We start from the raw sequence: 26,581 nt of genomic DNA, 5'->3' as shown, positions 1-26,581 counted from the left end.
ATTTTGTAAACCTTTATATCGCCGCCACATAAAAGAAAAAACGAGCTCTTAATACAGGTAGATACGTGGTTAATGAAAAGAGAGAACATAAGAGGGCTCAACACGGACCACTGAGGTACGCCGCTGGTAGGAATGTAGTCGACAGATCTTTGGCCATTTACACTGACATAAAAGCGTCTGTTAACAATAGCTGCCTAGTAAGGCAACTACCGGAGCATTGACGCTACAGAGCAACAGTGGACGACTAACAACATCAAAAGCCGTACTTAGATCACAGTAGACTACTTCAATCTGGCCTCGGTCTGTGACTGCTTTGGGTGCATGCGTCATAAAGCAGGTAAGGTTAGTTGTCGTTGACCGCTAGTTATAAAGCCATGCTGATCGGGTAACAACGCATCTTTTACGCACGAACACAAAACTGTGTGTAACGAGGACTCAAAAAGTTTGGACGCGGCATTAATATACAATGATGATGATGATAGTTCGATGTTTAGGCGCAAGGCCAACTGGGGCAAAGAGCGCCAAAACAATACAATCAATCAATCAGTCAACCTTTATTTTCGGTGCCCAGGAACAACCCCAAGGTCTTGGTGCTGGCACACCATATACCAAACATTATTAAAAGAAACGTAAATCATCACGGAACAACCCACAGAATCATCGATATGACAGAAAAAATATAATAAAAATACTTACGGAAATTCGAAAAAAAAACAGAAAAAACACTGTTCCAAACTATGGCACCCGGCTAGCGAAGCGTGCAAGTCAATTGAGAAAAGAAAATATACTATTCACAGTGCACATGATAGAGACAATGTGTACATATAAAACGAGAGTTTTGATTTTTGAAAGGTCGCACGGCAATAAAGTATTACCATAAAACGAGCGATTCCTTTGCCATGTCTCATCTTGTCGAGACACACAAGAAACATAGCAACAAGTTTGACAGAAAAATAGCGAAAAAACAATGGCAGGAGTATATATGTATAGTATATGTATAGACATAAATGATCAGACCAACAAATCGCGGATAAAATAAAAATGATGAATTAATCAACCAATGTAGTTTTTAGCGTGTCCAGGAGCGATTTGCTGGTGCGGAAACAAAAGTGCATATCTTAGAAAAATATAGAAAACAGCATTGTTTAATCTGAACGAGAATGAGACACTTTGAGACATACACACGACGACACACGCACATGACCCATGCACATATGCAAACAAGGCATTGCAAACACTACATAGCAACAAGACACTGCAGACTGCTCTGGAGATTTCAACTGTAAGACAACAAGACATGATTAAAACTCTGTACACTGAAACATGTAAACCGGAAAAAGATATCAGCTAAAAATCACGCCACAATGAAGGCATAAAACTTGCATACACAAGTGCATCATCGAAACAATTAGCATACATACGTAGATAAACCTAAACCCAGCAGCATAAAGTGTGTGAATGGAAACTACATACTAGGGCAAGCAAACTACTCCTGGTATGTCAAGCTACGCAGTTCCTTACAAAAAGCTGCAAAGGGACGATGGAATACGTCCAAAATTTTTGCGTACATATTGTATAGGTGCTGAATTCGTCCCACGGGACTCTTGACACGGGCGGGGACAAGAAACGGTCTCGGTGCACTGGTTTTGCTTGTGGGGGTTCTCAAATTTATGGCACCAAACAACTCTGTACAATCAATGAGGCTGTGGACGAGTTTGTACAAGAATAAAAGATCAGCCTTGGCCTCCGGCTGTGTAATGGGTCTATTACAAGCAAGCTGGCGGCATCAAGACCAGGATCATCTTAAGCCTTCGCAGTAGCGTACCTATGTTTTAGTTTTGAGAGAAATTTAGTTTGCACTCTCTCAATGGCCGCCGCGGTGGACCGACACGTTGCATTCCAGACGACGGATGCGTATTCCAATAGAGGGCGACACACAGAGGTATAGAGCTGAAGAAATATGTCTGGATAGTTGAATTCTCTGGAGACACGACATGTTGCACCTAGTGTTCGCAAAGCACGACCGGCGATCTCATTAGTATGGGCTGTAAATGTGAGCTTATAGTGAAACAACACTCCCAAGTATCTGATTCGACATACCCGATTCAGACCTTCTTCACATATACGATAGGTGGAATTGATATCATCTGTTTTACGGTTATACGACACCACTTAGGTTTTTGCACTGTTCAGTGTCAACTTATTTCTGTTGCACCAGTCCGAATACCAGGCGATGTCACATTGCAGTTGTGCACAGTCTGAGATGTTGCCAATCAGTTTGAATATTTTAATATCGTCTGCGTATAGCAAGAATGAGGAGTACTGAATTGCTGTCGAAACATCGTTCACAAAGACTGAAAACAAAAGAGTCCCAAGGACAGAGACTTGGACCTCATGGAATAATAATAATAATAATAATAATAATAATTGCAAAATCAATCAATCAATCAATCATTTATTTGCGTGCCCAGGAACAGCCGGGGTCGGCCTTTGTGCTGGCGCACGGAAACAGAAACACACGAAACATATTGTACACATCTTTCAAATACAAAATAAAATACAAAATACAAAAAAACGAAAGGTAGCTGATGTTGAGGTTACGGAATGAAAGTCATTTAAGTGCATGAACTCAAGGATAAAAGACAAATGCAAAATAACAAAAGTTGGCAGTTACGCCAATACAAACTCACAGACATGTTTGCGAAACAGAGTAGGGCAATCATGAAATATATCAAGGTAATCCGAGTACCGATTGTACGTGCATTGCAGTCAGCACACAGGGCACAAGACACGCAGACAATTGGGGTTGCAAAAGGTATCATGTTTCCTGGTCCACTTTTGCGGCACATAAAGACGAACATGCTGTGGCAGCTCACCACAAGACACTATGCCGTGCATAATGCCGTGCATAATATTAATAATAATAATAATAGAAATAATAATAATATTGTGGTCAAAGGTGGCTGGTGGTGGGCAGTAGGCGCTTGAAGAGTAATGCTTTGTTAGAAACATGCAGTGAATACGTCCTACGGGGGAAAGTGTTTCTTTCACGCAACCCCATGTGTAATGGGCGCACTTGCCCCACTGATTTTAACCCACCCTTCACCCATGGCATGCGTGGAACCACGGCCGCATGCGACCGCCTTACGACATCGCGCTGGATTCATGGCCAGTGGAAGCACAAGATAGAGAATGAAGTGTGATTTCAGTGATAATTGTTGACTCAAGAGCGCACCTCATTAGTTTTGAAAAGCAATGTTTCTGAATATGATGCGGAAAACGTACTTTCACGAAATCGGAACCATCAGTATGCAGCAGCAGAGCTACGGGAGTTCTGTTAAAAAGGTTTAGCAACATGACCTGCCACTTACGCTGTTGGAGCAATCGTACTTTGTTGCACCTGCATGTACCGTGCAGTACTGGTTGCTTTGAAATGCAGAGCAAGGCGACAATACCAGGCACTGATTGGAGATGTTCTTTTCAGGCTGTAAGCGCCTTTGTTAGGCAATATTAGAGCGAGAGTTAAAACATTCCCTGCCCCACTGCCATTTTTATGGATCGACAAGTTCTTCTCGAGCGTACTGAGTGAGGACACTCTTGCAGTTTTGTACCTACCGATACCTGTTTACTCTAACACTTTTTGTGCTTCCCGTAAAAGCCAGAGAATGGTGCCTCTTTGCGGTTTTCTTCTTTTGAGAAAATCATCGAGTTAACAGTCGAGGCTTAGTTCGTAATATAAGCTAGTGATTTTGTTAACGTCTGGAGTGATACGGCAAACTCTGCGGGCTGCGCATGAGGGTGTAAATTCTAATATTGCTAACGTGCCGCCGGTTTGTATTGTGTTTTTGGTGCTTACAAAGTGAGTCATTCTTAAGTAAGGTATAACCATTCTAAACTATACGCAGAAATACGCTTGTGTGGAGTGGAACACTTCACTCTTCTTGTTTGTTATAAATATGCTATGGAAAACAAACGCTTACTTTATCGCAAACCTATCGCTAATGACTTTCCTTGCGACTTCAGGAACGGAATCATGGGTTTCCTTAACAAGACGGGCCCATTTTTGCGGGAATACTGGCACCCATACCATGTTCTATACCAAAGAACAATCAAACGAACCGGAGTTTCATTCACCATAAATTATTTTTATGTGTCTCAATAATGTATGTATAAACATAATGTTGCCCGGAAAGTTTTTAAGCGTCAGGCAGAATTGTGATACCGTTCGCTTGTTTTCTTGGGCTTAGTCCAGTTGACCGCCAAGTGGAACACGTAGTCAGCCACTTCAGATGGCAGCACGTGGTTCAGAAGACGTGTGACAGCGTCAATGGTTCCTCCTGTCTTGTAGTGGGCCTTGGGCCGCGTTTCCATCACAGCCGCTCTCATGTCCTTAACAGCTTCGGACGGATCATCCCGAAGGAAAGCACCTTCAAACACCCTCGCCCGTTTAATTAATTTTGCGCTTGCATTAGGAGGGAGCTGTCTTTGCTCTTCTGGTGGCATATTTCTGATGAGCTGATCAACAGTTTTAGCCACGTTTTCAGACTCTACCATTGCAGTTCTGAAAAAAAGGTTGTAAAATTCATCTTACTCCATCTCTTTTCTGACTCATGCCGTTGACGACGTGCATGCATCGCTTTTTCACAATTTTAAAGGCCGCAGTGACATTGGCCAGAGCGTGCACGTGGACTAGCAGAAGCGCAGGGGCGGTCGGCGTTTGCTGGGGCTGAATTCTCTAAACAAAGGTCGTCGTTTTGAAGCGACGCGGTGTTGGCTTGCAAACGGATGTACTCTTGGGTTTGAGCGTCGCTTTGAGGGGCGGGAAGCGGTAACGAATGTCACGGGGCTTGGCGGGGTGTGCAACTTGACAGTGGCGCAAAGCGACGCGCAAAACGACGCGCACTGACCATCGCCATTTTGCCGGTCGCTTTGCGCAACTCTCAAGCTGAGCACCCTTGGGATTTGCTACCGCTTCCTGCTCCTCGCAGCGATGTCCAAACCCAAGAGTACATCCGTTTGCATGCCAAAACCGCGTCGCTTCAACACGACGACAGTTTTTTTAGAGAATTCCGCCCCTGGTTGCGTGTTTAAAGGAACCATTGAAACAAAATAACAGTTGGTGTAATTAAAAAAAAAAGACTACTTTGTCTCGTAACTATTAGTCAATATTATTACAAACTTCACAATGATAACGGAGACATTGGGAAAAACAGATTAAGCAGTCCTTACTCCGCGGCCACTTTAAGAAGATTTTTCTCTGAAGTCACATAATCATATTTCCCTGAGTGGCAGCCACGGACCTAAGACACCGCCAAGATGCCTTACTTGGCGATTGTAATGGGGCCTCTAGCTCTATTTGATGGTATCAATTGAATGCTGACCATCAGTTAACACACTGGTAACTTTGTTCTTAGTGTCTGCCCCTATTACGGCACTGGTGTCTAGACACGTTACTGAATCAAGAAATTTGAAAGTTCTTCAATATTTTCTTGCATTAATTTGTGGCTGGAATGAAGCTGAGTGAACTATGAAAAGCTGGTTCTTTCATCTTGATCAAAGATTTATTTTACCTTCATAAAATTTTGTCGTTATGTATTCCTTTCTAAGGCTGCAGGGATAAAACCAGCTGCAGACGTTCTGTTTTTCATCCGCATGTGGCGCACTGGAGGCTACGAGTTTTTTTAATTTCACCAGTGCCCAAACGCTTTTTTTGCGAAGCCAGCTTCGTTGCGTCTTGCACTCTTTGTTCCAAAATAAGTTCTACCATTGGCTACCATCGCAGGGGACAAAGGCCACAATATATTCAAGCTTTAACACCACATTTCCTATAAGTACTTAGGGACCTTATTGGCCGTGCATTATTGGAACTCCGTTATAAGCCGCAGGTTTGCGCGCGGCGACCGCGCAGCTTTCGGTGTATGCAAGAAAAATAAAATCCGGCGGAGCACATGATCGCTGGTAAGTCACAGTGAATAAAATCATTTTACTTGGAAATGTATCTCTTTTTTTCAAAAAACAATATACGGTTTCAACATCTACTCCCTCAATGAACAACCTTCGGCAGGTAGAAACAATGTTTTCTTTGCGAGCCAGTAGTTTACAAAATGTATGAGGTGTATCATATTGAAGGGATACGGCTTAGTGCACGAAAAATCGCCTAATTTTTCCCTTAAAGAGACTCCTTGACCAAGCAGGATTAAAAACGAAAGATTAAATTAGGCACGGAGACGAAATATCGTATTCCAGTAACACGAAAAAAAGCCTGTGTAGTTTTCTTCTTCAAGACACCTGGGCTCTACTTTCGACATCTGTGAGTAACGTTTTGAGACACGTGCGCTCAAAGTTTACAACTTGTAGGGGTTCTATGAGAGTTCATTCATGTATAAAGCTTGTCGTTGGAGTATCTTTTATGCCTTTCCCATATCATGAAGCCCGCAACAACACTTATAAGATCCTCAGAGCACATCATTACTTCGACTTACCTGTAGGCAGTCGGCTCGATGGTGCTCACATATACTCCTGTGTTGTAGAGTGTCCTTCGTAGACCATCGGCAAAAGCAATACATGCGTACTTCGACATACAATATGGAACCATCAGGGGTGCAGTCACGCGACCTGCGTTAACGATGGAAATATTCATTGCTGTTTCTTAATAACCTTAAAAAATTCCGCAAGACTCCAATGTGAGCTCCATAATACAAGAATGTACACTTTCATTAGCCATTTAGCAGGAGACCGTTCTAAAGAGGAAGTTATTTTTAACTCCTCAACAGGACTTTAGCACTGCAAATTTAAAAAGGAATCAAGTCAGGTTTTAAAAAATTGAAGCCTGACCACAGTTACTACGACGCCTCTTGAGCGCAACGTTCGTAGGTGACCTTTATCCATTTTCAACAATTCAAAAGTAGTGAATTCTAAAATTTGTCATCCCAGATATATAAGTAGGTGCGACTGCGGCAGGCTGTAAAAATTATTCCAAGAACAGTTGAGCTGTTATTAGAATTGACTTGATCGACCCGCTGTATTTGTGTTTACGACTTAGGCACCATCCAAGACTGTTCTATGAAAGCTAACGTCTTATACTTTGACTTTTCAAACGCGTTTATTGGAAGCCACAAGGGTCAGCTTCTTGTGGACCTTTCTAGTTTTTAAATAAATAGTGACATTTCACAACACACAGTGCAATTTTTTAACTTGTATTTGAAAGTCGCTTTAAGTCAGTGACGTTATTTTGCAGTGAATGTTGCAAAAGATTGCAACCGTGTCTGGTTATTGTTATTGTTGACTTAATTGCCTGCCCTGTTTGAGTTCAATATATCACAAAACGCTAAAACAACTTTCATTTCCCACATGTACTTGCCAAGATATTTTCTAGATTTATAGCTAAACCTAGGGACCTTCAGTGGTTCCTAGTTAATGTTCTAGTTAAGACCCCCCGCCAGACCGTCTACTAAAAAATGGTGGACCAGCCAATTTCAACGGATAATAATTTATGCCAGTGTAACATGAAAATGAATGAAACGGGGCCCCTGGTTTCTCGTGTGGCCATACCGTACTGCTAAAAAGACGCATTAACCCCGTAAGCCTAAGCCTAATTGCTCCACAATTTCATCAAAATGCATGCCTAATCTATGTCTCACAATCCCATCTTTGCCCCCTACCCTGCTAAAGGTGCACTGCTGTGCCACCTGCGAAACTCCCCACCATTCAAAGGGACCTGAAACTGCTTTAGACATAATGGATAACTCAGTGAGGACAGCTCTGCACAGTAAGTGCAAGAAATACACAGGAACATTCTTGCGTGGCTACGAATAGTCTGGTCGGCACAGGTGGGCAGTTGAACACTGTTCGTTAAGGATGTCGTGTAGAATATTTCACTTCTCCGAAAGCTACGAGCGGAAGTAAATGTCAGGTCTCCTAGAAGATCTTCGGAAGATACTTCTAAACACATTTGCACCCCATACCGATTGGGCCCAGTTCCGATAGGTTTCAAGCTCCAGAAATCCATCTGCTACGTTCGTTTGGGATTCATGCGTCTACATTGGCTCGGGATATTAATATCTTCGACTATTTCCACTTTAGACAGCTAGATGGGTCGACGGGACAACGATAACAAAAAGTCCTGAACCTTACTCATATTCACCTATGCCGGCGTGGTATTGGGTATGCATCCCTACGTATGCCCTGCGCGATAACGTTTTGTGGCATTTTTCGCGACCTACTTCGTGCCTTTGCTCTCAAAGCAGGCTTATTTGTTACATGGGACTGTCGGGAATCCCGGGGTCGTAGCTCAGCGCCGGAGACGGTATCCGCCTCTTGGCGGTGAAAAACATTTATTTCGTGATTTACAAAAGATAGCTAGGGACGGCCTGAAGGGCCGACCCTTTATAATGTCTAGGGGTGAACCCTATTCCGGGACCCCCGTGGCTTCCACGGTGGCACGGGCCCTAGCCATGAGAGCACGTTGGCTCTCTAGGGTTGAGCAGCCGAGCAGGGCTGCCTCTGAGCTTTCTCGGGAGGACGGGTAAGAAAAAAGGGGGTAAGCTGGGTTACAGGGTGTGGGAAGCGCTTCGGCGCCCTTCGCCGCGCCCTCTCTTCTCGTAACTTCTCCGCCACGAACGCCCATCAGCCTCGGGACCTGGGGACGTCGGCACCCGAGAGATGGCGCGAGTGGACGTGGAGGAGCGGGCGGTGGAGTGGGAGAAGAGCGCGGCTGGCGGGACTCGGACTCGGGAGACCGGGGGTTTTTGGGTGGTGTGTCTGAGTGTGCACCCGAACGGCCGACAGCGAGGTGATGTGAGTAAAGTGTTTGCTTGTACTCAACAGCAGTGTGCCTCATTTCTGGACAGCCGTAGAGAGCAGGCCCACAAAGGGCATGCCCAAATTGTGTGAAACACCTCCGAAAACGTGCACATACCTGGGGGGGGGGGGGCACTCCCAAGAGAAAGCCTGATTGAAGAATTGCAGCTTTGGTGGCCATAATACTGTGTTATTGTAGAGGCGTAGAAGTCAGTGCTCCTCCGCCTTCAAAAGATCTTTGGCGGCCCAGGGAAAGCGTCCATGAAGATTTAGATAGTGAAAGGTATTTTCCGAAATTTATTAACCGGATTAAAAGAGAGGTCCTCCCTGAGCAGGTTAGTATCGCGGTGCCCGGTAGTAGAGGCGCGGGCTGAGGCATCGGCCTCCTTGTTTCCACGGACGCCTGCGTGCGCGGGGGTCCATATGACCATACGGGTCTCGTGGTAGTCTAGGTAGTCATAGTTTTTTAGGACGCGAGCAGCTCGGCAGGCGATGTGACCCTTTTCCAAATTTTGACAGGCTGCGCGACGGTCGCTATGAAGACGGGACCGAAGATTCGCTGCGGCGAGAGATATGGAGGCGTTATGGCGGGAGATAGGGAGATATCCGCTTGTGTAATGTCAGGGCACGGAATGCGAGTCCCTCTACCTCTCCGTGTTTGCGAATGACTGCGGCCGTATACCATACTCCATGATGCAGGTCAGCAGCATTCATGCAGTAGACCCAAGGGAGAGAGCTGTATCGAGTCTCAACTGCCTTAGCAGCGCGCGCCTCGTGTCGGCCTTCGTGGGTGTCCCTATCCATGTTCTTGGGCAGAAGACGCAATTTGAGCGTCGAGCGCCAGTCCTCTGGGATGTCAATGCGATCCTCGGTCTGTGCGACGTAGGAGATGTGAAGTCGGGCGAGTAGTCGCCTGCTTTCTTTCTAGCGATAGTATTGGTTTTTCAAGTGGGCCTCTCCAAGTTCCTCGAATGTATTTGTCATGCCCAAGTCGACGAGGCATTCGTTCGTGGGGGAGATGGGGACGTCGAGGGTCCGCTTCTGGACTTTGCGGAGAGTGACCTCCACCACGTTGATGTCGAATTTACGCAAGTTTAGGGAGGGCCCCGAATTGAGTACTCGGCTGGTCACAAATGCATTCGCTATACATAGAGCGTCCTTTCACCTGAGACCCCCCGCTTGCCGGATACTTTGCGGACCATTCGGCCCACTTGGTCTCCAACCTTGCGTACTTTGTCAAGAGTAGTGTAGATGCATTTGTTCCGGTGGATGAAGAGTCCCAACATTCTGATTTCACCCCTTTTCTGAATGGGGCCGCCGAGAGGGCAAGGTCAATTTGGATGGTGCACTTCGGGTAGGGCCGAATATGCACGAATTCAGATTTAGTTGGGTAGCACTCGAGACCACAGTGGCGAGCATAGGATTCTACCATCCATGCCGACTGTTGCAGATTGGGATCGACGTGTACCATTGATCCGTGGGTTGCGTCGGCGTATATAGCGTATCTAACTCCCGAGACGGCATGAAGTGGTGGAAGAAGACGAGCCATGGCGCGGTTGAATAGCACTGGAGAGAGGACGGCTCCTTGCAGGGTACGTCGTGTACCGAGTTGGTACAGCCCATTCTCTGCGTCTTACATGCGGAGGTTGGTTTGCTGATCAGATAAGAACTGTTGGATGTAGAAAAAGGCGTTTTATCGACAGTTCGTTTCCGAAAGCTGTGTGAGTATGACGCCGTGCTTGACCTTTTCTGAAGCTCCGAGGAGATCTAAGGCGAGGACTACCTTATCATTTCCAATATGTTCGGCGGGGACGGTGTCTTCGCAGTGTAGTAGTAGGAGGACATCCTGCGCGAACCGGTGTGATCGTAATCCGTGCATGGTGTCCGCAAATGCGTGCTGGGCTCCTAGGTGTTTGGAGAGTTGATCTCGTACAATTGTCTGTGTGAGCTTTCCCACACATGAAGTCAAGGAGATGGGTTGGAGATTTTCGATTGTAATGTTTTTAGCCGGTTTGGGTATGAATGTAACCAATGCCGTTTTCCAGTCGATTGGGAGGAGTGTGTCTCCTTGCCAAATGCTTTGGAGTAGTCTAAGAGATGTTGGTACGCCAGGGCTGGGAGGTTAGCCAAGAGCTTGACCGTCACTCTATCCGGTCCGTTTCATATCTGCCAGGGCTGCCCGAAGGTCGTGGAGCTGTAAAGGTTTCTCCAGCTCTGCATTCTCTGAACCTGCCAAACATGCGTCCTCTGAGTCCCTCAAGCCCCGGGGGTCCTGTGTCCTGTTGAGGTATTTATCGTGCAGGGCAGAGGCGAGTTGTTTTGGAGATATAATCCCCCTTTGGAGATATTTTTTTGGTTTCTGACCGCGTTTGTTGCGGATCAATGAGCGCTCAGAAAAGGCGCCATGTGTTCCAGGTTCACCTTTGCCTAGCGGAAGAATCGCAGCGATCCGCCCAGCTTGAGTAGGCCAGCTGGGCAGCGTAGTGGGCCACCTCTTACGTAAGCGCTGCAATACTGAGTTTAAGCTGACGGTTGTGCTTCTGCTGGCATCATCACCGGGTCAGCTAGTGCCGGTGCTCTCAGAGTTGCATCAGGTTGTTATTTGCCACCGGCTTTGCCTCTGAGATTTTAGAGAGAGGATAAACATCTTTAATTTGGAGCTTAATTGTGCAGGACGGTGACAGCATCAGTGGGGCCGTCCGCTAGTCCGCGATGCCCTGGTCCTTGCTGGCTGCTCGTGCCCTCTGTATCGGCATGCGCTCGGTCGAGATGTTCGAGCTGGACAGCCGGTCCGCGCACTGCTTGTACGTGGGACGGGGATTGGGAGTGAGGGATGGGGATTGTTGGCACTCCCAGACCACACGGTACAAGGTGCCTGGCTGGGGGCAAAAGTGACAGGTTGTATAATACTGGGTGGGGAAGATATGGTGGGCGACGGTACAGTGCGGGTAGGAGTTGGTCTGTAGCCGGCGAAGTGTGGTCGCTTCGGCTCTGGAAAGGTGGGAGTTGGGTGGAGGGAACCGTTGACGCTCGATATGTTGTTCAAACTTACCAGGTTGCCCTATCTGTTGTGTTGTCCAATTCGTGCAACCTTGTTGTGCTATGGGTTAGGTGTGCATTTCTGATGGAATTAAGTCTAGTCCGGCAGTGTCACTTTGCGTGTGGGGGAAGTGTGGCTTGTTGCGTATTGTTGTAAAGAGAATGCATTGGTCACTACCGAGGGTTTTTTTGTATTGAGCTAGTTTTCATGCCGGATGTTTTTGGTTAACGTGAGATCGGGGCATGTGTCAAGTGTAAGAGTTACAAATCTGCGTAGGATGCATGGCATCCGTGTGAAGCGTGAGGCCCTGCGTGGACATACGCTTCACAGGTGGCAGTGGTGGCCCCGAAAAATGGCGCGTACCCACTTAAAGGGATTGGCAAAGAAGAGTGTTTTCCTAATGAAACCGAATCAGATAAGGCAAAATAGTAGAGCAGAAGAAGAGGATTTTCATGTAGATTCCAGAGGATTGGGGAGAAAAGAGAGAGGAACGAGAAAAGAAAATCAAACTCAGCCCAATGGGAACAATTTTATCATGGCAGAGATATAATCCCCCTATGGAGATATTTTTTTAGTTTCTGACCGCGTTTGTTGCGGATCAATGAGCGCTCAGAAAAGGCGCCATGTATTCCAGGTTCACCTTTGCCTAGCCGCCCAGCTTGAGTAGGCCAGCTGGGCAGCGTAGTAGGCCACCTCTTGGGATCGACGAAACGAATGAATGGATGGCATGGCAGGCATCCCCATGGCAGTGGCCCAGCTTCGCGCCCCCATAATTTAAAGCACCGGGAGAGTGCATGGCAGTCCAAGGCGGCACAGGGAGCCTCCAGTAACTTCCTTGAATGATTAGAAAATCGGCGGCAAAACATGAACTGTCCATCCGATTCAATTTTTTGGCAAGTTTCACAGTGGTGGGGTTGTCATATCCGATATAGGTATCAAATAAATGGGGGACACCACAGCGATAAGCAGTCACCGAAACTTCTCACGAGCGAGTTGGACAGAGCCTTCTTTTCCAGCGGAGCCTGAGGTGTTCGAGTTCAGGAGAAGTGTGCAGCCCGTAATCAGACGCGTCTTGGGCCAACAGGTACTGGTGATAACGGGCTAGCGATACGCAAGCGAACGGGAGCAGCACCTCTGCGACCAGCAAAGCAAATGCCATTTTTGCTAACATATCAGCCGCTTCCTTAAGGGCTCATCCACTGTTGCCAGAAAGCCAGAGAATTGTCCGCACATAAGTGGGGATTCAGGAATAAAAAATGTTAAGCATAGGACCGACAGTTTTCAAGTAAAGAGCCACGTCCAAGCCCGTGCTGCTCGTGTCTTTATTTTCCCCATGTTTCGTAGCCGGCCCGAAGCGCTCGCGAGCAGCGACGACAAAGGACCCCTACAAGATTTGTTAACTACGGAGCTTTTGAGCAAATCCTTTGTCTATGCTGTCGGCAGTTGAAAATACAAAGAAAATAGCGAGCGCTAGTGCACCCGTGTCTCGAGTGCAGGTTCGTCCAACTAAGCATACCCACTTAGGTAGATTGGCCAATATGGGCAAAAAAAGCACTACCCTTCGCCGTGTGCCTCGAGCACCCGTTCGTCAAGCCAGGGCGATAGTCCAACATTGTCAACAAAAAGCTTTAGCGTTCGCCGTATCGCGGCAACCCTTGCTCGCAACGAGAAAGACACGTAATAGCGTACGCCAATCGTTCGTCCTTCCTCGGTTCGCCGTGCGAATGCTCTCTGTACCGCAGAAGAGCCGCGACTCGAATGTAGAAGCGCCTGTAGAACATCATTGACTCCGCATAGCTCGGCCGCGGATTTTTCGTACGGCCGAGGCACGAGGCCACGCTTCGAGAGGCTCGGCGTGCAAAGCATCCGCTGGAGACGATAAGCTGCGCTTGCAGAGTGGCGTTGGAAAAATAAGACCAAACCGACGAGCTCATTTTGGCTTTGCTCAACATAAGGTCATTGAAATGCAAAATTCCAAGCCAACGACATCAACCACCGCACCACAACGATACTGACCTCAGTGATGACCTACAACAGCGTCGCCATTCGAGTCTTGCGCGTCAGCGCAATCTTCCCTGAGTTTTTTAGGCGAGTGGGGATAAAAGGTGCCGCGATATACTTCTGGAGCTGGCTTTTTTAACTGGTGTGGATGTGAAACCGATTGCTTAGTCCACATGATTGGTGCAACCCGCCTGCCTGGTTATGGATCTCCATCCCGACGGTGGAGTGTGTCCACATAAGGGGTCATAGAGGGGTACTTGAGCCCTTGCTACTGCTAGGCGTTTGTTTTCTTCCTAGTGTCCTTACCAGTTGGGTTCGCTTTAAGGATGCATTTAGGTCGTTTTACAGAGAAGCTGTTTTTGGTGGAGGAGTTCATAAGGCTGGGCGTGATAATGCGGGCGCGGCGATGTGGAGTGCACATAACCCAACGAGGGGAGAGCAAGCGCTAATCACCGTAATGTAATGGAAGGTATCAAGGCAGTCCGCAGCAAAACAAAACCATTTCACTCCTCCGCGTTTCGTGGCTCAGATACGTGCACCCGGAATCAGCTTGTACGTGGCTGTAAGGAACAGGGAGCAGTTCTCTTCTTCTGCGCAAAGTTCATTTTCGCTCTCGACTGGGAGCAGTTTGCTCGAGCACATGGCGCCATATCTGATTGATTGATTGATTGATTGTGGGGTTTAACGCGCCGACACAACGCAGGCGATAAGGCGCGCCGTAGTGGAGGGCTCCGGATTAATTTTGACCACCTGGGGATCTTTATCGTGCGCCGAAATCTCGCACACACGGGCGTTTTTGCTTTTCGCCTCCATCAGAAAAGCGGCCGCCGCGGCCGGGAATCGAACCCGCGACCTCGTGCTCAGCAGCGCAACGCCTTAGCCACTGAGCCACCGCGGCGGGTATGGCGCCATATCTGACTTCCTCTAGTAATTAACACCGAAAGTAGCAGCAGACGTACATGAACTATGCCTGTCCAGGTAACGCTCGCAAAGTCATAATTATAATAGCTGTGCCGTACTGAGAAATGTATTGCTTTGAGAAGCCTTGGGCCCTATTTTCCTCGTCACAGGAAGCGCCCACTAATTCTCTATAGCCTTAGCAGCCATGCGCACTACGTACAAAACAAAGTATAGACCATTACGCTTTGCGGTCGTTTCTGGAATGTTCGGAAAACCGCTCAACGAGTGTTAGCTCGTGCACATCGATTTGCTGGCTTTGACAAGTTCTATGAAGCTTAGCCTTACAATTAGGGAACCGCAGGCAACTTTGCTGTTAACATCGGCGATGCAGACATAAAGTCAATAACACTGGGCTAATTTATAATACCTTACTGAGGGGACAGTTGCACTGATACTCATTCCCTCACCCTACATCATTACCCGCATCCACCAAGGCGCTAATTACTCCCTCTGCTGCCGGCAGCATCTCTAGACAGATATGAGCTAGCTTGACAGTGCTAGTGAGTGTCTGTGAAACCGGATATTAATCTAACTCATGGGTCTTACCGAACATGCTGGCCACGATGACGATTCTACCCCGAGATTTCTTCATGAGAGGCAAGAACTTCAGCACCACAGACGTGACTCCGAAGACGTTCACCTCGAATAAACGGCGAATCTCCGCAGTACTGTACCATTCCAGCTTGCCCGCAGATCCGACACCAGCGTTTGCCACAATCGCCCACAGAGCTGCAATGGAAGTACAGAGAAGCGGCTTCACCAGATTTGACTTCCTTCATTGTAAAACACTCTGCAGGAGCGCGTACTTAATGTTTTAACAGCGGAGTGGTTTAAGCTTTTAGTTTCGCCATCGAGCATTACCAGAAAATTCAGCCAAACCATGCTCGCATGAGCGTGCGCTTGATGAGGCACGCCCGGCGTCGTCCAGGCTTGCGAATGGGTTTGCGCCGCGTGAGAACCTCACAAAGATTCAACAAAAAATACCGAGCGCACGTGAGCTTGCGCGTCGTAAGGAGCTCCCGGCGTTGTCCAGGCTCGCGTATGGGCCTCCGCCGCGTGAGGAGCTCGCAAAAAATTAAAAAAAATGCCGAACGCTTGTTAGACTGCGCCTCGAGAAGCTGAGACTAAAACATATTTTGTAGGGAGGTTGAGAGGATTGGATGAACGTAGGTGGACAGCTAAAGTTTTAGGTACCTATACATGAAAAGCATGGACACGCTGTGGCTATGGAAGGCTAGAAGGCTGACGATGAAATACAGAAAGAACAAGGGAGAAGCAAAGAGAGCCAAGGTAACCAAACAAGAAGCAAAGCAGATGGAAACAAATAAATGAAGAGAAAAAAAGGGAGGCTACAACGTCATTAGAGGTGTACATGGCAGAGAAACCGGACATCAGAAAAAAAAATTTGCGCGATAAATCCAAGGACAGTGCTTTGCTTTCTCAGGCTACAGCAGGCTGCTTGAGAACAAATATATTTCTGAGGGAGCGTACATAAAATGATGCGGTATGCAGGGTCTGCGAAATACAGAAACTATGCGACACATAATGTTGGAATATCAGTGTATCTATCTAAATCTACATGAGAGAAATATGGGGCTTCCAGAAGCCCTATAATGTAAGGGTAGCGCAGAGGGAGTTAACTTCAAGGCTGTCAAGGCGACTAGAAGATTAGAATGCTGGTGGGCGAAGAGCAGACAGGAGAATATTGCGTAGTACAGCTACCACCTGTAACAGAACAAACAAGATTTTCATGCCTGCCCTAAGAGCCGCGCTAGCAGTAAACGAGGAGTATAAAATATGGATGTACAGTTCAACCTCGTTATATCGAACACTGATATAGCGAATTACCGGCTATAGCAAACTAAATGCGAACTGGTTGGTCACGCTTTATATCAGTGACACGTCCTTTCATAACAAAACTGAAACTGTTAGAGCCGGGGCGGATATCGGATATACCGAAGAAATATTGGCCCACGAGTCTAAGACGCTACATGAAAAAAAAAACCACGTCGTCCCAAAACTGCCGAAGTATAGCGGCCCTTTTGTTCGTGGAGACTGTGAAAAACTCCATCGTGGTCTATGCTGTGAGTAGCCACTAGACGACGATCACATCGTTCATCAAATAAATAAGGACGCATGCCTGTTCTGTCAAGTGACCTTTGCTCTGTTTTAATTTCACGAACTCGTGTTCTGGTTCACTGAGGCTTAAATGCAACGAAGAGAAAAATAAGTGGTACCTTGTTTTTACTTGATTTGAAGCCTGAAGAATGTATTTTTGTACTAAGTATATTTTCTGGAGCCAAATTTTGAATTATTAGAGGCGATTTTTACCTTTACTGCTACAACGAATATCGAATATAGCGAACTAATTTGCTGTCCCGATACCACTTCGCTACAACGGGGTTTGATCGTACTAGTTTTTTTTGGTAAGATTACACGTCATTACCCGTTTCAAGAACGAGACCACTATACTTTACTGAATGAATCAATCAAAAGAGCACACCATCTGTAGGGGTAAGTAAACTTCAACGCTGTAGAGGTCACTGAAAGAAGATTGGAATGCTGGTAGAAGAATAGCACAGAGGCGAATACGGCATAGGGCAGCTGCCAGCTGTAACGGGCAAAATTTATTGTGCGTCTGCCTAAGAGCAGCTAGAAATAAACCAGTAGTAGAACACAGATATATTACATTCTTTGGTGAGATCGCAGGTAATCACCCCGTTACAAAAGCGATACGATTAACGATCGATTAATCAATCAATCAATCAATCAATCAAAAACCCTATAACGAGACACTGGATTTGGTGTTCATTAGGTGGGGGTCATTACCGTGTAAATTTATGATATTTTTCTTATTTTATACTATTGTGTAATTATTCGCGGCGAAGCAACGGCAGCCTACGTTTCATCGGCGCAGCACAAGGATCGCCCCCAACATTTCGCATATGGATAAAGTGTGCATCGGTAGCGCAGTTGGATTGACAACGGCTTTGTAACGCGAAGAACCCAGGGTTGATCCCGACAAGGTGAAGCGGTGATCTTATCGAAGCCTCTGTTTTGTGTGCGTGACGCCGAGTTCCGCGTTACGCGTTTCTACGGTGGCTAAATATGGTGGCTAGGTGCTGCGCACGAAAAACTGCCCCGGCCTCCGTTTACGCATGAACTAACCGGTGATGCCGTCGCTGTTGCTGATCAGTTCGAACGCTTGGTCGATCTGGTGGTCTCTCGTAACGTCCAGCTGCAGAACTCGCACATTTGCGACAAGGCGGAGGCAAGATGCCCCGTCGCTGTTGGAGTCAAGACACCCGGCGTAGACGTAGAATCCCTCCTCTGCCAACTTTTTTGCGAGCAAGTGGCCGAACCCAGTATCACAGCCTGCGGGAAAACGCTTAACTGAAGCGCTTGGTATCACAACTTCCAAGACATTGTCAGAACATGAGGATGGTTGCCGTGTACATATCTTGACGTTTGCACCCCCTACACACCTCTTGCATGCGTTTTGGCATTTGGGAAGAATGCTGGCACTAAATCAAGAAAACCTGTTATGATAGGGAGTGTTTAAAAGGGAATATTCACACGTTTGTACATTTTAACAGAATAAACTGCACGAAACAACCAAATAGGAGAAAGAGGGTACGAGTAGTCACAGCGCTGACTATAAGTATATTTAGGTAGTGTCTGTAATCACGGCAACAGTGAGAATTACTGTGAAACATTTCTCACGGCAGTCGCCTCTCATTGGCTAAGAACGCTACCCGGAGGTTCTATGGGATAAATATTCCCTAAAAAGCCGTGTTTGCAGCCGCCCCGGTAGCGCTGTGGTATAGTGCTTGATTGTATACGAGAAAGCTGAGGTTCGAGTCCGACACTGCGATATTTTTTTTTTTTGAATTTCGGAAATTTTCGGTCACTGTAATTTTGGTAATGCTTCTCTAACATGTTTTTTACTGTATCAAGAAATCGTCGCACCGGAATTCTAGAATGGGTTGAATTACGTTTAATATAGGTTGTGTTCTGTCTCGTTGGGCTGGGCTAGATTAGCTGTTCTGAAGTTTGGCTGGATTTGGGTAGGTTATGGCGCGTTCAGTTAGGTTACATTAGGTTCGGGGAGGTTATGTTACGCTAGGTGAATTTGGGACGTAATATTATTCACCAAATGTTGGGCCAGCCAGCTTTTATGGAAACTGTCGTGAGAATTTCCTGAAGGTAATTCTCACGGCTGCCGTGAGATTAGACGCAGCCACAAATTTATGCTAAGGAATGCCGTGCCCTATTATGACAGAAATATTGTAGGAAATGCAGGATATACGGACCATTACAAAACGCTTTGTAGAACAGCGCGTGTCAGTGTTGGCGGTCTTGGATAAAGAGTTGAAGAGTCAAGCCAAAGAATTTGCTTAGAAGGAGCCTTAAAACATAATAGGCAAAAATGCATTCAAGAATTGAAGATAACAGCCAACTGGAACCTGATAGTGATGTGGAAGAATATATAAAATAAAAAGGACCCATGGAAAGAAGAAAACGGCCGGAATTTATGTTGAGATAAAGAATTGGCCTTTTTGATAACAAATAAGAGATTACCGCAAAAGGATAATTGAGTGGTGCAATGAGCGTTTTTAAAATATTATTGAACAAGCAACGTCTTCATTACAGCCCAAAAAATGTTTCCACACGCCACAATTCTATCGTGTGTTCTTTTAAGCCCACCACTTGTAGGGCGTACTACAAAATTCCCGCATAATGAGAACAAATTTCTGGAGTCAGTAATCAATTAAATTTGTTTCCCACCGTTTTGGCGTCGCACCTTTATTGCAGCTGAGAATTAGGCATTAGCTCTAAATTGTATGATGTACAGCAAGAGTCACTGGAACGAAAAAATTCTACAAAAGCGGTGCGCGTGATCATGAGTCACGCGTCAAAAATATAGGCATACCTAGCATGTAAATACGTTTAGCGCATACAGCCGTTAAAAGTAAAAGGAAGGTCTAGTCCGTGTGGAGACAATATCATGCCTAACTGCCCCCCCCCTCCCTCCCCAACGCCATACTACGATAAAGTAATGTGCTCGATTATCATCCTGCGAGTTACAACCTTTGACGTTCTTTCTTTGTGCGCGTGTAGGCACAAAACACAAAACTGTACACGTATAACGTGGGAAACGCAAATTTGGTCACGCAATCGTTCAACGAATACAAAATTTACCATTTCCACATGCGTATGGGTTGTTTCTGTTTAGAGACTCTCCTGGGTTGATATAAAAGCAAAGAAGAAAACGAACCCTAGTGAAACGTTCCGTATATAGGTATTATGCCACTACGAAATGCATGCGGACTATCACGAGCGTAGGCAAAATTAATGCTAATGATCTTTACAAAAACAAAACAATCTAATGATTTGTCAGAATAGGAATGCTTCACACAGCTTCCATATTTCTGTCATAATTCAAGCGCAATATACGGCATCATATGCTTTCCATATACTCCGTATATACGGGATGCATACTGACCATAAAGTGGCGTTTCTGGCAATCGTACAGAGGTAAAACCTATGTCAAAAGGTTCAACGTAATACCGCACTCTACTATCATGTGTCTCAGACGCACGTCCCTGTTTTGTTTTTTTTTTCTGCGGATGCTTGTCAGAAAATGTAAAATTTTTGTATTCCTGTAATTCCGTGTACACGGAGGGTTGAATTTTTTGTGGCGCACATAGCAAAATAACCGAGAAAAAAAGGAGGACATGGTTCGAGTACGTACGTTAGGGAAGAAACAAGAGAAGAAAGAGGACCAGCGGACACCATTGTGTTTGCTAGCATTAAGAATTCAGTCTAATGTCAAATACAGCTAATGAATCCGTTTCACGGTGCCGAACTCATTTATGTAATATTTTCTTGGTGCCAGGAAACCCGGAGCCGAAGTCTCAGCTACGCGGTCGGCAGATCAAGAACCGAACGGACTGAATGCGGCGACTGTGTCCACCAGGTAGAGGCAACGCAGAATGCACAAGCTGAAAGAAAAAAGGACGGCTCATAGGCACCAAAACACAGGGCTCATAAATGAATGTAAGACGGTGCTGGATACCGCGGATGTGGAAACGTTGGGTTCAATCATCGAGCGGCTGCAGTCTAACAATGAGGAGTTGACCCAGCTGAATGCCGAGCTGGCAGACGCTATACCCGAAGAAGAGTTCGCAGCGGAGTTTTAAGCAAAGCCACTAGATGACGAAAGCAAAAGGAGCGTGCTTTCCAGACACTGTAACGGCGACGCCAGCAAAGAATGAACTCTTCGAAAATGGCATCAAGCTTGCGACAGACGCAGGCATACGTCTGATGGTGATCAGTACCAGGAGCGACCGGCAAGTGCGACAGAGCCCCAATCAAAACGCAAGGAACGTACGAGACTTTTCCAGAGCCACGGTGCACCATCTTCACAAGTTCAGTCTAAGAGCTCCCGGCGCAAACGCTTTCCACAAAAGGCGAGCCAAGATTTCAGCAGTGAAGCGTTCCGTCTCAGCATATTACCAACCATGGCGCAAAGCGACACGAAACGAGCTACAAAGAAGCTACATCCAGCCCTATCACGTCACAGGCCAGATTACAGTTTGTCGCCTGAAAGCCTTTATTCTCAAGCTGCGGAAAATAATGGGGAAACTAACTGTGCACGTCACAAGGAGGGGTGGCGGATGAAAAGTAGCGAGAACAACAGAAGAGGCGTACATCACTGAATGAGAAGGAAGTTTACAAACGTTGCACGTCTCGGGTGAAAGTGGTAGGTGTGACACCGAACCATTTTCTCCACGAGACAACCTCGATGAGCAGTGTTTTAAGCGTACCGGTATAGTAGCGTTTGAGCCAAAGGCTGTAAGGACAACGCCAGGAGCTTGAACTACATTTTTGTTTCTGGGGCGGGGAGGATGTTGAATGTATTGTGTTGCATATAGCAAAGTAACCGAGAGGAAGAAGAGGACATGTCTCGAGGACGCTAGGGGACAAAGAAGAGCAGAAAGTGGTTCATCGGACGCCATTGTGTTTGCTGATATTATGAATTCATTCTAATGTCAAATACAGCTAATCAATCCGTTTCACGGTGTCGAACTTATTTATCGGACACGGAGGCTTCAGGAGAAAGAATTCATATACAAAACAATGTAATTTATATACGTAATGTCGCAGTCTGGAATTTGGATATGACTACTTTAATGGGAAGGTTTTTCTAATTAGGAAATTTTTTCTAAATTTGCCGCTCCTTTTGAATTTTTTAGAAATCAAACAATGAAACCTTATCTCACTTTCCCACTGATATCTGTTAATGCAAATAATTACCTCGTGGAAACAGCAGTAGCAGAAATTCGCAGCAATGCTAGTGTTAGGTCATGTATTAGAACTACTATTCCAACTGAACTATCTGCATGTAATCACATTACCTGTGATGAGAACACTTTTTCCGTCCGAGTCGACAAGCCCGTTGAAGAAGGCTCGTCGAATGTTCCAGAACAACCAATAACCGCAGCAAACCAGAGTGGGGCCAAGGCAGATGCTTAGTCCAAGAACCAACGTCCACGGAATCGGTGAAGTAGTTGCCCATAGCAATACATCGTTGAGTAAGATCACATGCATCATCGTGGTGTTGCTTGTCGAAACCGTGGCTTCCTTTGTTGAACGGGCCAGCGCAGGATCATAAAATGGAGAGTTCCATGTTAGTATCATGTGGGGATAGGAGAGGAGAACACTTTATTGACCGATGGAAGTAACCGTGACTTGCTACTCCATGTGTATTTTGTGGTATGAACTTCACTCATTTGAAATTATGACAACTGGGCGCGCTTCGCCAGCCCTTCCTACCACGAGTTGCGTCTATGCACAGAAGAGCGTTACCGCGAGCCAAAAACACTGGACCACCAAGAGGGGTTTGCTAAAATATCCTGCGTTTATTGCATAGGCTTGTCATTGTAATAAAATCTGCAAGTTATACAAATTATGACTTCTGTGTGCGAAGGTAAAAAGACGAGGAGTTACGTACAGTTTTATGTGAAAGCATGAGAAGTCCCAGTCGAAACAAAATTTGCCAGCCTGTCTAACAAAAATTGGGAGAAGTGCCAAATCTGTGACATTAAAGCTGCGTCAGAAGCGCGTCAAAACGTTCGCTAAAAATGCGGTCGACCTTAACTGCAAGTGCGTGCAGTCGGTCGTGAAATTTTCAAACGCCCAAATCTCCAATGAAGAAGTAACGAATGCGGCGATTTTTTGCGCTCTAAGTAAACGCATCGATGAATGATCTCAATGTATACCGATACGTGGTTCATGCAATAAAGATATACTATTGTGCTCCTTCTTCATCATCGATGTATGTACTGTGTTATCTAGAGCCATCCCTTTTTCACTATTTTCAAGTAACCGTTTTGACACCCTGGAACTCCGCTTGCAAGCACGCGCCGTGTGTTCATAGATCTTATCAAAGCTTCTCGGTTCATCAGCCGGTCTATGGGGAAATGCAGTAGTTTTTAATGCAAAGCTTTCTAGCTTTGTTAGCCAACGGTTCTTTCATGGCGTGCGGTACAAAAAACTCTCAACGCGTCAGAGGCGGCGGCGGGGGAATTGGGGGGGCGGAGGGTTTCACTCAGGGAGCACATTACAAATGGCGCCGCGAATATACGCAGCGTTCACCGCGCGGGAGTGCCTGCTCACCGGCGGCGGCGGCGGAGGTGTACGACTTTGTCGTCGGCTTCAGCGGCGGTTGTTTTGGGCCTGTTTTGGTGCAGCTTCGCGTTCATTGTGCTCTGCCTTCGCACGGATTGATGAACTTGTTCGGCAGCCGCTCCAGGGTAACCCGCACCCGACAGAATTAAGTGGTCGCACGGGAAACACACGTTAAGGATTTGTTTGAGGGCGGGAAAACAAAATGTACAAACACCATGCAGACATCTGGCCGCTAGAGAAACGCTACCTTTTGCGTACTGCTTGCCACGAATGGGACTCCGTTTTCTAAACTGGTGATTATCAATTCGGTTGTGTTTTTTGATGTATTACGAAAGGCCAAAGCAGCAACAGGTTCTGATAAACAGGAATTATAAAAGTTCCCTCAGCTGTTTAAATTTGTATAAGTGGCAATCACTAAGGTCACATGCCGAATTATTTCGGTGTCTACGCTTGTGTCACGCTGTGGTGTAGCCCCAAGTTAGCACATCAGAAAGGCTAGGTTCCGCTGTCTCACCCTTCTAAAGACGCTCCTCTCCGTTTTTTTTCCTCTCGAATAACAACCGGGCTACAGCGGCGGTGTGTGCGGCTCTTCCCAGCTGTGGCCAACGCTGCTGCGTTCGGGACGTCGCCCCGTGAATTCTAGGTAACGGGTGGCAGAATGTGCGGTTTCACTCTTTGTAGAGCCACGTGTGTGAATTCAAGTGAAATCGCATGGGCAATTGTTGCGGGTGTGGTTTAAAGCTTTGCTTTCCAAGCACCCTCACAGAGTGGATTTGAACGAACTTTTTGACAGAACGATATCGGTCCACGAAGCAAGCTGTCGCTTTAATAAGAATGTAAATGTCATACAAATTTTACTTGTGTGCAAAGCGAACAGGACAAGAAGGTAAGTACAGTTTTATGGCTCCGCATAGGAAACGCTACTAAAAAACTGTGTGCTGGGTGCCTCAAGCGTCGGTGATATTAACACCGTCTTGGGAGACAGAACGCCATTATACCTGAGAAGATAGAGGACATGTGCTTTGAGCACACGCCACACCTGGGCAATGGGGAGCTCTGCGGGCTCAAGCCCATTGCTCAGTGTGGGATTGTTATACACCGCTTTCGCGATAAGCAACAGTGCGGCGACGAAGCTGATTAGAAAAGGCAGTATCGTGTGTGGCAATACGACGCCGCGCAATACCCGTGGGGTGGTGAGCGTTTCTCCTCTGCCCAAAACCCATGCTTACACACCTATATATAACGGGTTCACAAAAGTTGATTGTTTATTTGTTTTTATTTAGGGGCAAACAATTATACTGCTTCTGTACATTGTTTGTTGCATGCTTCTGACAGCCATGATGATTGCAGGTTTTCTTATACTATCCTTTTTCAACATTGATTTCCTGTAATTCATTAGGCAATATACGGGCTGTAACCTAAGTATTTTCAACAAAAATGCTGGGGACGTAATTGAATAATCGCATCGCAGCAAGGCTTCACCTATGAGCATCAATGTTTTCTTGTGAAAGTTTGCTAATCAGCATAAAAAAAACTATATATACACGTAGACTCCGGATTCCCGAAGGAACTGGAGAAGTGTAAGAAACTACAAGATTTGGAGAAGCAGTGATGTGCGACGACGTAAGCGCTAGTTCTGGCGTGAAATATTTTGTACCAAGAAATTCATATTTGTATTGCTGGGTGAAACATCTCCGAGCGGACATTACGGTGACGCCTTCAGCGGGGTAGAATACAGCTATTCGATGCAGGGAAAACCAAGCAGACAACACCGGATTGATGACATAATGATGAGCTGCCCTATTTTTCTCTACAATATTTATGAAATGTTAGGAAGAATTTTTTAGTATATTTTCATTTGAAAACGCCACTCTCGTTGTTCAACTCACAAACGCTGCCAGGTTTCACTCTGCCCCGTCTAAAACAAAACGCGTGCATATCACACTCTCCGACGTCGGGCGGTAATAGCAGCTGGCCTGAGTCGTTCGTACAATGAAGATGCACACTCGCATTTCCTTATGAATAATGAGCTTCACAACAGAACACCCCTCGCTCAGAAGTACGTCAGTTCTGCCGTGTTTCTCTGTGATGACATTTTTTTCGCACGAGGAAACCTTCACGTTAATTCATAGACGTTTCACAGACAAGAACCACGCGTCCATTTTGCCGTGAGCTGTGCTTTCTGTTGGTGTCTGCAACACCGTTTCAATCGGGAATTGATGCAGCTTTTGTTACTCTCCAAAACCGTGCCGAGCCTTGCTTTGAGACGACGCGTGTAGCTCTTTTCTCACCGCTATCTCCCGAGCTGTCTGTTTTGACCTCATCGTTCTTCACGCCAACATCTTTTTTCACATAACATAATAAGCCCAATACCGTAAGAATTCTAATCCGCAGTTGCCTTACGCCTCTTATAGCCTTTTACGCATTCCATTTACCGCATTTGCCTAAACCCCTTCTATAACCCAAATAAAAGGTGGTTACGTCAGACTTATCCGTATGCAGCCAAAATCACAATAATAAAGTATTCATGCAATGCCCCTAGACCGGCCTGCACAAAATTTAATTCATTTTCGCTCGAAAAACTTACTACTCAGTAGTAAAAAATGTGCTACTAACCTGCAGTGCGGTTTCCTAAAATCGAGAGGCCTCTGCTCTGCAAGCGCTCCGACGCGCACTAACGCGGCCACGAGGCACGCTTGCTTCTTATGGAGGGCGAAAAAAGTGGTGACGCTAATGTCAACCCACTTACGAAGTAAAAGCAGACTATAAGAGCGGCCGCGTGCACGCTCCCGTTAAGCCTCCACATCACAAGGAAACGCCTGCAGGAAGAACGATTCTTAACAAACAAGCAGCTTAAGGGTGAGAAAATACGACACAGAGCACACGACCTTTGTCTAGCTTGCACACGCAGTTAGTTTCGCAAGCTGATACTAGGTTTCTATGCTTGGGGCTGAGTCAGCTCTTATTTTCGGCTTGCAACATAACCTTTTACGTAATCAGGTGTGTCCGCGCGAATCTTGTTACTATGCGCCTTGTTGTTCGCTGCAGCTGCTTTCTACGTTAGCCACTTGCGTTTTTCGTGATATA

General features: G+C 46.3%; 1 protein-coding gene across 5 annotated transcripts; it reads right to left on the bottom strand.

Annotated features, from left to right (window-relative positions):
• Window positions 1-554: 554 nt before the first annotated feature.
• On the bottom strand, window positions 555-26,304 carry LOC144141052 (dehydrogenase/reductase SDR family member 9-like). Of its 5 annotated transcripts, none has more exons than XM_077672556.1 (6): window positions 26,111-26,296; window positions 22,222-22,443; window positions 17,969-18,175; window positions 15,347-15,529; window positions 6,483-6,615; window positions 560-4,561 (listed from the first exon to the last, which is right to left on the bottom strand). In XM_077672556.1, the coding sequence occupies exons 2-6, from the start codon at window positions 22,415-22,417 to the stop codon at window positions 4,204-4,206; spliced, it is 1,077 nt and encodes a 358-aa protein (XP_077528682.1). In that variant the 5' UTR covers window positions 22,418-22,443; window positions 26,111-26,296; the 3' UTR covers window positions 560-4,203. The 5 variants fall into 5 exon arrangements, with proteins under 5 accessions (XP_077528683.1, XP_077528682.1, XP_077528681.1 ...); XM_077672555.1 differs by having other exon boundaries at window positions 561-4,561; window positions 22,222-22,447; window positions 26,111-26,295; XM_077672557.1 differs by lacking the exon at window positions 17,969-18,175 and having other exon boundaries at window positions 555-4,561; window positions 22,222-22,447; window positions 26,111-26,299.
• Between the last annotated feature and the right edge of the window lie 277 nt (window positions 26,305-26,581).

The sequence above is a fragment of the Haemaphysalis longicornis genome, unplaced genomic scaffold (genome assembly GCF_048455015.1).
Source record: "Haemaphysalis longicornis isolate Haplotype H1 unplaced genomic scaffold, Haemaphysalis longicornis Haplotype H1 scaffold_6, whole genome shotgun sequence".
NCBI lineage: Eukaryota > Metazoa > Arthropoda > Arachnida > Ixodida > Ixodidae > Haemaphysalis > Haemaphysalis longicornis.
The sequence above is the reverse complement of the archived record's forward strand: the minus strand, read 5'-3'. Positions and strand labels throughout refer to the sequence as shown.